The sequence below is a fragment of the Leguminivora glycinivorella genome, chromosome 7 (assembly GCF_023078275.1).
Source record: "Leguminivora glycinivorella isolate SPB_JAAS2020 chromosome 7, LegGlyc_1.1, whole genome shotgun sequence".
In the NCBI taxonomy this organism is placed as follows: domain Eukaryota; kingdom Metazoa; phylum Arthropoda; class Insecta; order Lepidoptera; family Tortricidae; genus Leguminivora; species Leguminivora glycinivorella.
Genome location: NC_062977.1, coordinates 22,812,756 through 22,829,871, shown reverse-complemented (window position 1 = coordinate 22,829,871; position 17,116 = coordinate 22,812,756). Strand labels below are relative to the sequence as shown.

The 17,116-nt window shown below is 37.7% G+C and overlaps 1 protein-coding gene across 1 annotated transcript in view; it reads right to left on the bottom strand.

The window, feature by feature from the left end:
* The window catches only part of LOC125228317 (protein KIAA0100), a 51,446-nt gene extending 36,103 nt beyond the window's left edge, over positions 1-15,343 (bottom strand). Inside the window, exons 1-13 of the mRNA XM_048132829.1 lie at positions 15,180-15,343; positions 14,976-15,102; positions 13,184-13,471; positions 12,411-12,560; positions 11,966-12,061; positions 9,630-9,722; positions 8,809-8,880; positions 7,755-7,844; positions 6,165-6,344; positions 4,075-4,219; positions 3,517-3,675; positions 2,922-3,118; positions 1,399-1,696 (exon numbers count right to left, since the gene is read on the bottom strand). Coding sequence (XP_047988786.1) covers positions 1,399-1,696; positions 2,922-3,118; positions 3,517-3,675; positions 4,075-4,219; positions 6,165-6,344; positions 7,755-7,844; positions 8,809-8,880; positions 9,630-9,722; positions 11,966-12,061; positions 12,411-12,560; positions 13,184-13,471; positions 14,976-15,102; positions 15,180-15,238 — 1,954 coding nt within the window. The 5' untranslated portion in view covers positions 15,239-15,343. The remainder of the gene's footprint in view (positions 1-1,398; positions 1,697-2,921; positions 3,119-3,516; positions 3,676-4,074; positions 4,220-6,164; positions 6,345-7,754; positions 7,845-8,808; positions 8,881-9,629; positions 9,723-11,965; positions 12,062-12,410; positions 12,561-13,183; positions 13,472-14,975; positions 15,103-15,179) is intronic.
* Between the last annotated feature and the right edge of the window lie 1,773 nt (positions 15,344-17,116).

Here is a 17,116-nt window from a genome sequence, read left to right as displayed (position 1 = left end):
TAAATATGGAATAAATTAATAAATTTGATTTATTTTGATGTTTTACACTCAGTATTTTGTTCGTGTTGGTGTGGTGAACAATTTTGTGTTTCACTCGGTGGCAAAGTTTGTTTAACCTTCGTGCCTTGAAACCCTCACAACGCTCAAGATTCCACTTTTTGAACCACTCGCTACGCTCGCGGTTCAATATTGGAATCTTTCGCTTGCTCGGGTATCAATATTGGCACGTGCGGTTAAACAACTACTTTGCCCCCTTGTAAAACAAATAACTATTATACCATGCACGAAATAAAGCATCAGATAAGATAAGAAAAACATGGACAAAAGTTACTTTTAAATCCAATTTCTATTTAATAAGTCAGGTAGAAATATATAAAGTAACTGAGTTGACCGTGACGTCACTCAATTCGATTTCATATAAATTCCATATTAGCAAGTCGTTCAAATTCGTTTTGACAGTTCTTAAAAAGAAGCTGATTTGATTAGGAGGCAAAAGTAGCTTGTTTAGTCAGTTGTCTAATTTTTAGCTTAGTAGCTAAGCTAAAAATTAGACAACAGATTAACTCAAGAATAATATAATAACAATGGCTATGGTGGAAAATACATGTACGAGTAGTTAGGATAGGTCGCAGTCAACTTTTTTAAATGTGGCGGTTTGACTAAAATAAGAAATGGATTACTTCTACGAAGTGCAATTAGTTTTGTCCAGTAAACACCGTTGAATGAATTCGGTACTTCATTGAAAGCTCTCACAATTAAAAAAAATAACACATTCAATCTAACTCGTCCAAATCTGTCAAATCTTTCAAAAACACACATCTCAAATTGATGTAAAACAAACATTAAATAAATGTCATATGTTACAAAGAAAAAGTGACCAAGGCCTCCAACTGTTCCGAGCTGGAATCGAACCAGCGTACTCCGTTTACCGGACGGATGTCTGAACCACTCGGCCATCGGTACACGAAGGCAAGGGTCGAAATTTCCAAGCATATGACATTTCCTAAGGCTCGTGGCGCCCTCTGCCATCCCTGAGGTAGAACAGTATGGTTCGATATTATAACATAACTAGCTTTTTCCGACTTCGCTCGCGTTAGAAAGAGACAAAAAGTAGCCTATGTCACTCTCCATCCCTCCAACTATATCCACTTAAAAAATCACGTCAATTCGTCGCTCCGTTTTGCCGTGAAAGACGGACAAACAAACAGACACACACACTTTCCCATTTATAATATTAGTATGGATAACATAATAACAACGTATAATGTGTAATGTGTATGTATGTGTATGTTTATAACATAATAGTAGTGTGACTACTTAAAAATACAAGTTAAAATATTTTCTATGACAATAATTTAATTTGTTCTTAGAGGGTTATGCAAAACAAAATCAAATTACCCTTAAAAGGCACCATATCCACGACTTTTACCCCAGAGACAACCGCCGCGCCCCTCACACCTCCCTTCTCCACCGTCACAGCATCCACTCTCGTCATTAAACACATCCCCTCATTCACTATCAGGAACGCGTTGATATGCGAGAGCGCTATGTTGACAGTGACGAGGCAGGGCGAGGGCGGGGCGGGGGCGGCGGCGCGGGGGGCGCGGTAGGCGCGCAGGCAGTCCAGGAGGCTGATGATGGTCGCGGCCACGGTGTGCGACCATTCCAGGCGGAGGCAGTCCATCATAGCTTCCACCTGAAAAGTTGAGTTTAGTTTTAATCATAGATTAAATATAAGAAGATCATATATCATCGCTCCCCGGTGGAAGTGCCGCCCACCCCCTCTCGGTTACCTCACAGTTACCGCCTGTCAAAAACGCGAACAGTCGACCTGTCGTATCTCACTCATACAAGCATGGTACGCGTTCACCTACACGAGTGATACCATAATATTACATTGTCACGTGATTTACATATGTGTGCAAAACTTCAACTCAATCGGAAACCGGGAAGTGGGTTTAGCTTCTACGTGATGCACACTAACATACTAACAAGGTAAGTTGAATAAAAGCTTGTAAAAACTGGAAATTCAAAGGCGACGACCGCTTCCAAAGATCAGAAGAAGGAAAGTGTATAATCCTATAAAACCGCCTTCAAAAAAAGCGCGTTACAAAACACGGAGAAACTAAAAAGCCAAAAATAATAAACCTTCGAATTCAGATTTCTTATCGGATTGCAATAATCTAAACATCCAAATTTTAAACAAATCAATTATTTTTGTAGTCGGTGCCAGACCTGTTCGTCGCCTTGCTATTTCCTGTTTGCCCCACCCAACCATACGCAGGCTGGCCCCGACTCCAAAAATAATTGATTTGTTTATAATTTGGATGTTTAGATTATTGCAATCCGATAAGAAATCTGAATTCGAAGGTTTATTATTTTTGGCTTTTTAGTTTCTCCGTGTTTTGTAACGCGCTTTTTTTGAAGGCGGTTTTATTTTTTGTTAAAAAGTTAATTTATTTGTTGATTTTTAGTGGTTCCTAGTGATATTATATGTATCAGTCCGAATATGTGTACAGTAGGGAAAGAATTATCCTTTAACTCCTAACCGTTGAGGAGTTGACCTTCCATCATCAGCTCAGCCACATAAAATTATTACCATCAGGCGTAAATACTGGTGTACCTTTGAAAAATACACTAAGAACATTACATGTGCCTATAACATTTGAAGAGTTCCCTCAATTTCTCCATGATCCCATCATCAGACCCCGACTTGGTGCCAATGGGACCATCTCGGGGTTATACCCGTTCGATCAAAAAAAAAATTTTGAAAATCGGTCCACGATCCTCGGAGATATCGAGTAACATACATACAAAAAAAAAATAAAAAAAAAAATAAAAACATTCAGTCGAATTGAGAACCTCCTCCTTTTTTGAAGTCGGTTAAAATGGAGTTCTGAGATTTATGACAAACTTTATACCTTGGAGTCTCTCGGTCCGTGGCTGCCCCACTTCACCAAGGCCACAGCGAGTAACGCCGCGCCCCAAGCATGGTGTTTCCGAGGCGGTGGTTCCTCTCGCGCGTCGCATGACAACCAGCCGGAGTCTACCAGTAGTTCTGTACTCCAGTGACGAGAGCCGAGGAGGACGCGCGGGAAGGAAGCTGTGTAGGGCTCCTCTGTAACAGATTAATTTATAAATATAAGTAGGTTTTGTTTTATAAGCAAATTGTGAGCCAAAAAAATAGCCATGAAGTGGGAGTCCCAGCAGTCAAACCGGAGAGTCAAAAAAATCTCGCCGGCGTAGACGGGATAACTTAAGACTTTTTTTTGAGTAGCTGGCCAATGAAGCACTAAACATGGACGTGTAGAGAGTTATATAAAAAAAACTCTAAATTATCCAAAATATTGGTCTGTTTCGGCTTTTTTAAATACCGGTTAAGAGTCCCGAAGGGAACGGTTTTTGCCCGGCAATAGAACAGTGAGCTTTAGCTAGACAGTAATGCAAAGCATGATTGTCGTTGTTAAGTGCAATCTTTCGTATTTAACCCACATTATAAAGTGTCACTAAACTAACCTCTTGTGTCAACCAGTTGATCCAACTTGACCTTGAGACCCTGACAGCCAATGGACAGTGGCGCAGGTAAACGTGCGCGCAGCGAACCGTGACGAAGTTCTGCACATCCTTGTACTACGCATGCGCGAAGTATGCAGTCTAAAAGACCTGGAGATTTGGCTGAAAACAAAATGTAGCTTGAAAAGTTTTCTGGACTTTTCTAAGCTTTCGGTTTCTAGAGCGATCTTTTTGAAATCTCGGGGAGAAATCTCAGAAACCTCACAATACGTGAGGCAATATGTCCGTTCGGACTATTCGGAAAGACAGATACCGACTAGCAAGACACAGATGTACGAAATTTTAATGTATATTTCACATTCAAATTTCGTACATCTGTGGCCAAGGTAGAGACATTTTGATTCTGATAAAAGGATTCCCGTGGTTGGATGACGTGTGATCTAAACATTTATTGACGGCTGAATGTAAAGGTGATTCTGTTTGACATAAAAAACTGTTGTGTCCATGTGATTGCACGAAATTTATTGTCTTTGTAGCGTAGCTATTCGAGTTAACACTTACGTGTGGTGACAGGCTGTATCTGCATGGGTTTGGTCTTGTCGAGTCTTTCCAACACTGAGGTGTACCATCGGAACACGTTCTCATGGTCGTACGACAGTTTTAGTGTGCTCAGGATTAGGTAGAGATTCAGTACGCCTTTTTCCAGCTGTAACAAAATGGTGCAAATTTTTGTCGGGACCCAAAAGTGAACACACAAAGGTGAAATGTATGGGGTCCAATATATTCCACGACTGCTCTTCCGAAGCAGACTAAGCAATTTTATAGACACCGTAATAAACATACGTCGGACTCCAGCGGGCATTTTCGTGTCATGTCAGAATGATAGATAAGGTTCGCAAATCAATCAATTCACTTTCGAGTTGGACTTAGTATTTGGTACCTACTATTTATAATGTGAAATTCCAAATATCATAGCAACTAACTGCGTTATTTATAAACGTACTTGTAAGTCAAAATGGCGAAAAATTTCGTTTGGCTTTATCCGTCACTCAGACAATTGCAGCTGTGAGAAAGAAATAAAACACAAAGGAGTTAAGGTGGTTCGCTTCCATACAAAAAAACCGGCCAAGTGCGAGTCGGACTCGCCCACCGAGGGTTCCGTACAAACTTTCTTTCAAACTACCTAGTAAAAATAATCTCATATTTTCATATAACTCTAATGACTTGACTAGAAGACAAAAGTATAGGCACTAATGAGTATTATTGTGTATAGCGCCATCTCCCGGTCAATTTGCTAACTAATTTGCGCGACCTGGTTTTTCAGGGATAATTCTTTATAATGTTAACCGATTTAAACAGTTTTTACTTTATTGGACAGAAGATGGTTTACGTAACATCTCGTATTAATTTGAAGTACGATATACATCCGCAAGGGTGGGTAAATTGAAAGTAAAAATCTGAAAAGTTTTTTGTGAATTAAAAAAAAAAAGTATTCAAAATACAAACACGATTATATTTTTCCTGTAATATTTAGCATAAAACCAATGTTTACTAAAATTTTCATAATTTTTCGTTGGTAAACTTCGGAGATAAGGGGGGGGAACGGTATTTTTTTTTACATTTTCCTTCAAAATTCTTTTTTTTTCCACAACAAAATATTATAAAAAATAGCTTATTTACGTTCAATTTGAGCTCTTTCCAACGATACCCCACTTGACCTAGTAACTTGAAATTTACAGTTTGCCCCCCTTTCATGGAAAGCGAACCACCTTAACTGGGTTTGTCAAGTTCTATAAACACGGCTCTAAGGTTGTACGTTAGTTAGGTGTTTTTTTTTTTACTTTAAATTTTAAATAAAAATAAGATTGGATAGTCTGTGTTATATTTGATTTGACGTATAATATTAATAGTTACTCTCCTGAGGTTCAGGTTCCCACGATACAGGCTGTGCCTAGTGTGGGGGCCATCGAATATGTTTCTTCTTGATTTGTATTTCTTGAAATAAATATATTGTTATTGTTATTTACATTCATGGTGCATTTAAATAAATAAATAAATAAATAAATATTATAAGGACATTCTTACACAGATTGACTGAGGCCCACGGTAAGCTCAAGAAGGCTTGTGTTGTGGGTACTCAGACAACGATATATATAATATATAAATACTTATATACATAGAAAACATCCATGACTCAGGAACAAATATCTGTGCTCATCACACAAATAAATGCCCTTACCGGGATTCGAACCCGGGACCGCGGCGCAGCAGGCAGGGTCACTACCGACTGCGCCAGGTCGGTCGGCATTTGAAGGTATATTATGAGAATATATTATTTTTTTTTTTTCAAATTCAAATGTTACGAAATAAATACTAGGTACATTATAATACTCGTGTAAGTTAAGATTTTTTTGTAAACCTTACCTTGCCGTCAAACTGCCCCAGTCCGACGTATGGTAATAAATTCAGTTGGTAACTAAAAAATGCTACCTTATTTCTAAACTCCGGTTACTATATCCAAATTTGCATCATCATCATCATTCGATGGCTCCTATTCGCGCAGCGTGTCTTCCCCTTGCGTCATCTAAAAGTGTTACTCAAGACTCACGATCACTAATAGTGATCAATGTGATCATATTCTGATATCCTACCTTAGCATCCAATTTCAACTTATTATTATACAGCAATATTTCCTCAGGCATCTCCTTGCGACATTGCGCCGTCAATTGCAACTGTTCCATTTGCAGTGCCACGTACATTTGCACGCGAGCGCTCGATTCTACGCCCGAAGCGTCCGTGTGGACTGTTGCGGCGCTAAATCGAGAATTCACCTAAAAAAATCATAGAAATTTCGTCATTGGTAGGTATAGATAGTCAGCATCGAAAGTACAGCACCTTTGTTACCATGAAAAAAAAAACCGGTATGATTGGCACTTTGACTGTGGCAGTATAATAATAATAATAAATCCGTTTATTGCAGACAACATATGGTCCAATTAAAATAACAGTACAATTAAAATAAATAAATCACAGTTCAAAATAAAAAATACATAATTTACCAGTAATTTCAAAAACTAAAATCAGAGCTCAACGAGGGTGCGGTGTGCTGATGACGGGAGGACTTATGGAACTAACTTGTTCCGTCTATTGTCCTTTGAGTCGTCGGCAACCCGAACCCTCCTTGGAACTTGTACACTCCTTTTTGCTGTGTACTTAACACAACACACATTGTACTTAACACAGCAAAAGGGAGTGTACAAGTTTCTAATGGGGTGGCAACGCGCATGTGACACTGTTTGAGTTGCAGGCGTCCATAGGTTACAGTGACCGCTTTACATCAGGCGGACCGTATACTTGTTTGCCACCGACGTTGTATAAAAAAAAATATATTTGCGACAATACTGACATTTTTTTTCTTCTGTTTATATTATAGCATTTTAAAATATAAAATCATAAAAATAGAGGTATAGAGGTATTCCATGTAGACTGTATAATAGTACATTGTGCACAAGGGGAGGAAGTTGAATATTACTAACGAGAGTAAGTTAAATCACAATCGTTAAGTTAAATCGTCATCGTTAGTAATATTCATACTCCCCTAGTTACACACAATGTTTTTCATCACCCTCGCAAATTATCAATGTAAAAGATATGTAAATAGATGTTAAAAAGTTAAGTACGGTACAAGAAATTTCATTATTCCCTTGGGAGAACGATTTTTCTACAACTCACGCTCCGCCTGCGTGCAATAGCACATTAAAAGTGCGGGTGTGATGAAAATTCTATTATCCTCTGATTTTCTTAGTCACTCAAACTCCAGATTAACTACTTACAGCTACAAAACATATCGTCACTACTTTTAAAAAATCTCGTATCTCACGCTGTTCCTTAAAGTTAAAACGCAGTATGTCTATATACATTCCATACATACTTACTACAATTTGCTTTTCATTGACAGACAAAGATACAAGTTTTTTAAAAAGTAGTGACGATATGCTCTGAGGGCGCGTTCTGTGAGCGTCAGACAAACCTAATTTACAGTCGCGATGCCTCAAACGAGTCACTACTTCACAAACTACTGGTTATGAGTTATGAATTACTTGATAATCACAAATTTGGTTTTACCATTAGACAGACAGTGCATGCAGACGCATGAGTGATCCTGTGTTAAGGGTTCCGTTTTTCTATTCAAGCTACAGAATAATAATATGAATGTATTTTTAAATTAACAAAACTCTTACTTGAAAACTGTTGAGCGACGCCTTGAAGTCTGTTTTCGTAACGTTGTCTATACAAGTTACATTCGTTGTGTCAATTTTTAAACTAAATATCTGAAAAAGAAAAAATAATTCCTTATTATGTACAGTTTAACAACTTAATTTTTAGTTCTAGTCAATCAGGGAAACCTTTAACGTATTGAAATTTATATTAATTGAAATTTATATTAGAGTCTTTTGAAACTCAGATTTCAAACATAAATATAATGATTCAATATTCTCATCGCTTACCAAATCAAAATAATTTTACCACCTAAATAAAAATTTGGTACAATAAATATTATAAACTAGGCAATAAAAAAGAATAATAATAAAACTAAAAATCTAAGTCTAAAGAGGGCCCCTGAGGCATAGTGCCCAAGATGCTGGCAGCATTTCCTCGCTGAATCGCAATACTTATACGTTGAGCGAGGAAGCTGCCAGCTCTTTTGTCCCCCGTAGTCTCAGTCAGCCGCTTCGCCAAGTCCCTGTATAAAATCTGGGCGCCCGGACCCCACGGACCGAGGGTCTCGACGCCAAAAGCAACAAAGTTGTAATTGGCGTCGAGACCTCCGTATTTACGTCTTTTATTCGTCTCTGCAGCCTCTGCAGCCGCGCCCGCTTTCTTTGTGGTACCGTGAAGATGAGACGGGGCCAGTGTGTCCACACAGGTTGCATCCCACACCAGCACTCGTCCCATCCTCCACGGTATCAGCGACATTCCGTCGGGTCTCTTACCATCATCCCGCGCTATACCGGTCGGCTCTAATATTGCGGGCACGTTTACAGAGGTAAGAGACCGTCGGATAATGTCGTTAAGCGCGGCGTGACGCGACATACGCCCCGCACTTCGCTGGCAAGAAAGGCCGTGGCGCCCCAGCTGGTAAGAAATTTTTGGTAAGCGATGAGAATATTGAAAATTGTATGTGTGAGTGAGTTATAGCAATACATGATTCAAACATAAAATTGAGTTTTATATGTTTTTTTTTTAATTCATCAGTGGGTACTTTTTGCAGACGTAATATCACAAATTATGAACCTTTGGTACTACAGGTGACAACCTCGGCAGCGCAGGTGACGCCTCTTGATCTTCAGCGGCATATTGTCTAACCTGCAAATATATTGAGATTTACAAATAACTCTCCGAAAGCAATTGTAAAGTCTGCATCTAATGTATTATGACAGCAAAAAATAAAGGTATTTAGTGCTTTGGCTTTCAAAATATAAATATTAAAAGTAAAACATTAAATACACTGAGTTGCGCTTGATGATGTAAATATTATGAATTTAAGACTATTAAATATGTATTTATAAAAATTGTCCTTTGAGTCGTCGGCAACCCGAACCCTCCTTGGAACTTGTACACTCCTTTTTACTGTGTATTTAACACAGCAAAAGGGAATGTACAAGTTTCTAATGGGGTGGCAACGCGCATGTGACACTCTTAGAGTTGCAGGCCTCCATAGGTTACGGTGACCGCTTTCCATCAGGCGGGCCGTACGCTTGTTTGCCACCGACGTAGTATTAAAAAAAATGTATTTGACGACCGGTCTGGCCTAGCGTGTAATGACCCTGCCTGCTAAGCCGCGGTCCCGGGTTCGAATCCCGGTAAGGGCACGGCAGGGCCGGTGACGAGCACAGATATTTGTTCCTGAGTCATGGATGTTTTCTATGTGTTATAAGTATGTATTTATTTATAAAAGTAAGTACATCGTCGCCTAGCACCCTTAGTACAAGCCTTGCTTAGTTTGGGGCTAGGCTGATTAGTGTAAGGTGTCCCCCATTTTTTTTTTATTTAGCATGGACAGAAGATAAAGTAAAATATTTATAGAAAAAGATAAATACATTTAGTTTACTAACCTGTGGTCGCTTGTACCGCCTCTGCTTCTTAACAAGCTCATGTAACTCGTCATGGAATGATATCTGAGTGTTGCTAACGGCGCAGTGGATTTTCTGAAGATAAAACATTGAGATCATATATTTTGCAATAGGGAACTTGACTGTAGTTAAAATAAAATATTTTTTCTACTCCCGTACTGTTATTCGTGAGTTACAAGGTCGTGCATAGAACTTTAAAACCCTACATAAAAGATGTCAGGACAATTCTATGTAGTCTATACCCTGAAAACATTTAGTAGCAGTAGCACGATATAGCTGTTACAGTTCAGTAAATACATTGCTACCAACTTAACAAACCAATTCGCAGAGTCGAGACTCCTTCGTTTTCTGCTGCGTTCATTGGCGACGCGTCGAATCGCATTCAAATGTATGAGAACTCGATTCAACTAGGCTCGATTCGTCTTAGTGGCCAGGCTTCAAAGAACCATACCATAGACAGTTTTATTTTCATGTTTGCACTCAAACTGCATATTCAAAATGGTAGGCGGTCCACTAGATAACTAAGATGACTGAAAGTAGGTATTTGTTGATTTATAATTTTCTTTCAAAATAAGTGCTTGGTCGTAGAAAAAGTATTGTATGCAACGGTGTTTAACTGAGTCAAAAAATGCTCGTGGCGTCTTTATTAACAATTTTCGGCTTCGCCTCAAATTGTTACCCACGCCACTCACCTTTTTTGACCTCTTTTAACCACCAGTTGCATAAAATACTATTATACCATGCACAAAATAAAGCATCAGATAATTATAAGAAAAACATGGGCAGAAGTTATTTTTAAATCCAATTTCTATTTAATAAGTCAGGTAGAAATATATAAAGTAACTGAGTTGACCGTGACGTCACTCTATTCAATTTAATATAAATTCCATATTAGCAAGTCGTTGAATTTCGTTTTGACATTTCTTAAATAGAAGCTGATTTGACTGGAAGGCAAGTAGCCTATTTGGAAAACGCTTTGGGCTTTCATTAAAATATGTAGGTACGGATAAGTTCACAAACATCTTTACAAGCCAACATGCCAATAGATTAAAATTATACACGTCTTTAACGGCTCAGCCACGACAATGGTCTAAGCGCGACAGCGGTGAGCGGCGTCCATAGCCATACATTAAAGCGAGACACAGCGATAGGACTTTTCATTCGCACGTATGGCTGCCGCTCACCGCTGTCACGCTTAGACCAATGTCATGGCTGGACCGTAACGGTGCTCTTACATGGGCAACACAATTCCAAGCAATTTACATACCATTGCCGCATTGCCGCGTTTGCTCCATAGCTAGTTAGTGCGTATTGAACCGAAAGTGGAATCTCGAGAGTTGAGAGGGTTTCAAGGCACGAAAGTTAAACAAACTTTGCCACCGAGTGAAACACAACATTTTTCACCACACCAAAACGAACAAAATACTGATTATAAAACATGAAACTAAATGGTCCATCTATCAATTTATTCAACATTTATTCAAATGGCAAATTTAATCAATTCATCATTCATAACTTTCATAAGTAAAATCAGCCAGCTAAGACATTAAGTTAAAATTTGTATGAAATTACTTTTCACTCTTGTGATTAAGTAAAATGCAATTTTGCTATCTGTTTTCTAATAGCAAAGAGGGTCTTTACCAGTTGGGGTGGTGAAAAAAGACTTACTCCATTATAAATAATATGTAAATGTAACTAACATAGGTTTAAGGGAATGTACACTAACACTATGGATTTTTTCCGAAATAAAATTATTGAATTGAATTGAATAAAACTCAAACAACTTAGAACCTTTCAACATAACACAAGTGTACTGTAAAGTGTAAGCAAACTTCAGGTGACGTAACTACCATCTCTAATCACGATAAGTGCTCTGACCTAACTATAGTTAGAAAGATTAGGTACGGCTGATAATTACAACTGTTTAGTTAACAAATACGGGTCACTCACGTTTTTCAAGAAGTTTTTGTTCTCACATATCACAGTTTGTTCGGAAAGTCTAGAGTCGTGGAATGTATTGGACACAATTAATTTCAACTAACAGAATAGTTAACTTGACTGTAGTTAAAATAAAATATTTTATACTATGCTCCAAATAAAGCACCAGATAATTATAAGACAAAAACATGGATAGAACATGGATAGAAGTTATTTTTAAATCCAATTTCTATTTAATAAGTCAGGTAGAAGTATATAAAGTAACTCAGTTGACCGTGACGTCACTCAATTCGATTCCATATAAATTTCATATTAGCAAGTCGTTCAAATTCGTTTTGACAGTTCTTAAAAAGAAGCTGATAGATATGCAATAATCTTACCTCAACATTGAGTGGTCCATCAGCTTTCACTGTGCCTTCAACTAGGACGCTGAGTCCCGCCTCTGCAAGCACGTTCCGCTCCTTCAGAACGCGAGCCTTCAAATATAATAATTTATTTATTATAGGTCCAGTCAAGTGCAAAAATACGTATCGAAATAATCGTCTCATAAATATGGTACTACGCTCTTATTACACCGGACTAAGATGCTATAGGACATATTTTTGAGTAAGATGTGTACACCCATACTTTTACACTTGACTGTACAAGAATAGCTAATTGTCATATATTTCTGCACCGATAGCACTAGTTTTAAGTACGATAGGGACGGCCTGATGTTTTATCGTTTACCGCGCGACCATGCTTGCCTGTCTAGTCAGGCTTTACCTTTGCTGAAGTGTTCCAATAAAGTGTATTCTATCTATTTATCTTATATTTCTTTCTTACCTTAGCTTCAAGTAAATTTGCACAGAACACCAACGCACGAGCCGGGCCTCCCGCCGATCCATCCGCGTGCAGCTGGCAAGCTGAAGCCTCCAGCGTGAAGGAGGGACCGTGGATGGTCACTGACGCATTTGTTATGTGGACCCCCATGAACTAAAAATAAAAAGATGGTAGGTATAATGAGAATATATGTGAGTGTACACGGGAAAACGTCCCACTTTGTCGATTCCTTGCCGGCGGCTATATTTCCGAGCTCATATAACCCGGCAACCTTCAAATCAAGGGTGAACAGGCATCTTCTGAGCGAGCTCACTCCATCGTAGGTCGTGACCATCGGTCTTTGCCTTTTGCTAGTCTGTGGTCAAGAGTAAGCCCATTGATGCCCATCACTACATAGTATAAAACAAAGTCGCTTTCTCTGTCCCTATGTCCCTATGTATGCTTAAATCTGTAAAACTACGCAACGGATTTTGATGCGGTTTTTTTTAATAGATAGAGTGATTCTAGAGGAAGGTTTACATGTATGTATAATACCCGTGCGAAGCCGGGGCGGGTCGCTAGTATGATATAATTAACTGTTTATTAATTAGATGGTGAAGTAAATTCCATGAGACCTCACGTATTGAATTCGATTTATGTTAATAATTAATATTTTTCAACTCCTGGCAACTTTGGCATGTTGGCAACATGTTTGTGAACTCGACTACAACCCCTCTGGTGTTGTAACCCATTTTCTAATTCCTAAAATTTGAGAATAAAAAAAGCTGATAGCTTACCTGAGCAAACATAATCAAGCTAGGTGGTAGCTTCTTATCTCTAAAATCCAGTAATTTCTTCTCCGTCACCCTCAACCCTCGATCCAGCTCCTCAAAACTCATCTCCTCCACCTCCCCCCTACTATTCGTCGAGTTCTGTTTCGAGAGCAACGGCTTTAGAATAGTCTCCACCGTGCTCCGTTTCTCTTCGACATTGTTTGTTACGTTGAAACCTTTGATGAGTACAGACACAAGCTTGTTGGTTTCCGAGTTGAAGAAACTGCTGCTGAAGGAGATTTCGTCAATTTGCTGTGGAATAAGAATGCGTGATCAACATACATCGGGGTTTTCGGAGCGGGAATGATTTGAGAAAGAGTAGAGATAAATAGATATGTAAGTCTAAGAAAATATCATATTATGCCTAATGAATAACTACCTCTCTGCGAGTTGTATACAATCTGTGACAAAGTTTTATTTTAATTTCCGCAAAAGTCTTATAACTTTTTTTTTTTTTTTTTTTATTATAAATGGGCTTACTCTTGACCACAGACTAGCCAAAGGCAAAGACGTGGCCTACGATGGATGGCTTATAAGCAGAGATCGGACGGATTTGCGACATTCTTAGTGACTTACGTCATTTTAATGACTTTTAGCATGAGATGACGCACAAAAATCCGATCTCTGCTTATAAGGTAGCAATATAGAACAACTTTAATTAATTACCTGCTGTAAATTTAAAAGTTGACACGATTTTCAGAATAAACTATGAAGCATTTTCTTATAAATGAATAGACTTAACTGAAGAGGTTGATAATGAATGGTCATTATAAAATATGTATGTACCTATATGTATGATTAATCTTTATTTATTTTTCAATCAATTATTCATTCTAGAAACCTGCTAGAGTACGATCTGTTTTTAAGTAAATACCTACTCTTTGGCTAATGTCAAACGTTCCCGCTCTGAAAACCCCGATGTATGGTGATCAAGTTAGTATGGAGTGGAAATGTTTGGCAGAATGTATTCAATAAGAATTTTGAAAGATTCACGGTTATTTTCATTAGACTTATATTGACCGGGATATAGACCATGCCAACCCGGTTAGAAGTTAAATTGTTTTGAATCGCTTTACTACATCATACTCCTTGTGTTATCCCGGCATTCGCTCATGGGAGCCTGGGGTCCGCTTTGACGGCACTAGTTTTACGAAAGCGACTGCCATCTGACCTTCCGACCCAAAGGGTAACTAGGCCTTATTGGAATTAGTCCGGTGTCCTCACGATGTTTTCGTTCACCAAAAAGCGACTGGAAAATATCAAATGACATTTCGCACATAAGTTCCCAAAAACTCATTGGTACAAGCCTGGGTTCGAACCCATGTCCTCTGGATTGAAAGTCACACGCTCTTACCGCTGGGCCACCAGCACAACAAAAATCAAAAAGGTAATTACAGTCTATATCTCGGTGAATACAAGTAGAATGTATTCTGATTCAAAATTCATAGAATAAAGTCATAAACTATTGAACTATAACATCCAGTTCATAAAATGTTTATGTGTAGTAAAGCAATTCTAAACAATATAACTTCTAACTGAGTTGGCAACAAACAACATATGAATAACAGCAAATGCATGTATAAATAAACAATTAAACATGTAGGTATTGTTTAGATTCATATCATACTTTTACTGTCATAAGTTCAATTCAATGATTGTTATAACTTCTTAGTAATTAGCAAACATCTAATAGCGCGTTACACGTCACAAAGTATTAGAAATAGTTATCATTAAATATAATAATATTATCACTTACAATAGAATATCCATCTCTAGATAAGTTAACATCTCGTAATATTAACTTTGGCAGACCAATGCGACCGATTTTCAGCTTTATATGGTATTTTCTCTTGAACAGCCAGGCTAAGAGAGTCGGGAGGAGCCTAAAAATACATAAAACAGAAATAAACACTCAGCAAAACAACAACAATAACATAGGGATGCTATTATCTAAACTTACCATGAAACACACGAGTATATACCGACGATTATAAAACACAATATAAATAAGATATGCATTTTTATTATTGAAATGCTGTTTGATCACTTTAATTAAGAATTAGTGGAGAATACATGTCCATTTTAGATCACTTTACGGGTCATAACCTCCGCCGTAGAGCGACCAACAGCCGATGACCGACAACCAGACAAGTGTCACTGTCAATGTGACATTTACGACGTCAAAATTGTTTCGTTTAGGAATTTTAGGATGTTGTGCAATAGTGGCAACACAATTCTAATGACTACGGAACCCTAAATACCATACCAGACATATGACACCGCACACGTAAGAGCGAGAAAGAAATATCTTTTTTTCGCTTTCACACATGATATTGATGAGGTGTGATAGTCTGTTATGGCTTAAAGATTTCCATTGCCAATGTACTCTGGCACAAGAGTTTTGTCATTAAATAAGTAAGACTTTGTGGTATGACCATGACTTGACCATGACCATAGTATGACAAATTTAGTACAGGAGGATTGATAGGAGGCAAAGCCTATTTTTTTCGAATTGGTGCAACAGATTATACTAAGACTTAAAAGTCTTTACTGCCATCTAGTAACACTATCCTAAAGTGATGATTAATTCTTGTAGTTGCCAGATGTCGCTACGTGAAGCATAATCGCCAAAAATGTCTAGTTTGAAAAGTCAGAAAAGTAACTGTAGCGAAGTTTTCGTTACTTTGCAATATTTCTTGGGAAACTGGGAAAATTGCAAAATAAAGTAAACTTCATCCATTTATCAATTATCAGTGATATTCAAAAGTCAAGTGCCTCCTGTAGCGTTAGATTGAAATATTATAAAAGATTTTAAAGTAGGTAACCAACATCACGGACAGGTGAGTGAAATCAAATATTTATTTAACTAGCGCGGGAACCCATGGAAACTTAGTTTGAACATTTATGCTATGCACCAATTATTGTTGAACAATTAATATTTGTACGGCTTCAGTTTATGTGCAATAGACTTTTCTCATCTTTATCTAACTTCTTATTCATAATCATAAATGTTAATACTTAATCAACTCTTATTGCAACGTTAAGAATAACCAAACCTTAATAAATTATTTAAATTTTGTACTTTGTTGTTTTTCCACCCATCATAAAAAAGAACCATGATCATCCTGATCTTATTGTTAGAAGATATTTTTTTAAATCATTAGCTGAAGGACTGTACCTAAATTTCTTTTGTAAATTACATACTTACAGGATCAACTATACTTGTATGAAGCTGTGCCAGCTGTGCACTACGGTGGCTTTTCAGCAGGGCAATGAGTTTTTTGTTCTCTACTTATATTTGATTAATTATTTGCTTTTTGTTGAATTAATACACCAGGATAAAACTTAAAATATATGAAAGTTATGAATATGCCAAACAATAAAATTCAAATGTTTATATTACTGAAAAACGGCCGGTCGGAAGGCCCAGGTACCAATGGATCGATGAGGTCCAGAAAGACCTGTGTGACCTTCAAGTGACCAAGTGACATCAGATCGCACAAGATAGGAGGGAGTGGCGGAATCCAGTGTCGGAGGCCAAGATCCAGTAAGTAATTAATGAAGTTAGAGTCAAGTGATACTCTGTGTACATGTGCTACCAAAATCGCTGCTAACTTAGTTTGGTTTAACTTTCAATGGTTGAACAACAACTTAATCACTCTCTTCCTTCAAAAGAGGCATATAATACTAGAAACTATAATATTTATTGTTATTGCTGTTTTGACATGCTTGTTCAATATATTCAATTTAACATTTAAAGAATGTGGGCACAAGCCATTAGCTTATTTAACCCACATTCTTTATAGTCCTCTATTAATTATCTTTTTATAATCGGAGCAGAATATTATTACTATCTGTTGCAAAATGCTCAATAATTTGACAGATACGTGTAGTCAA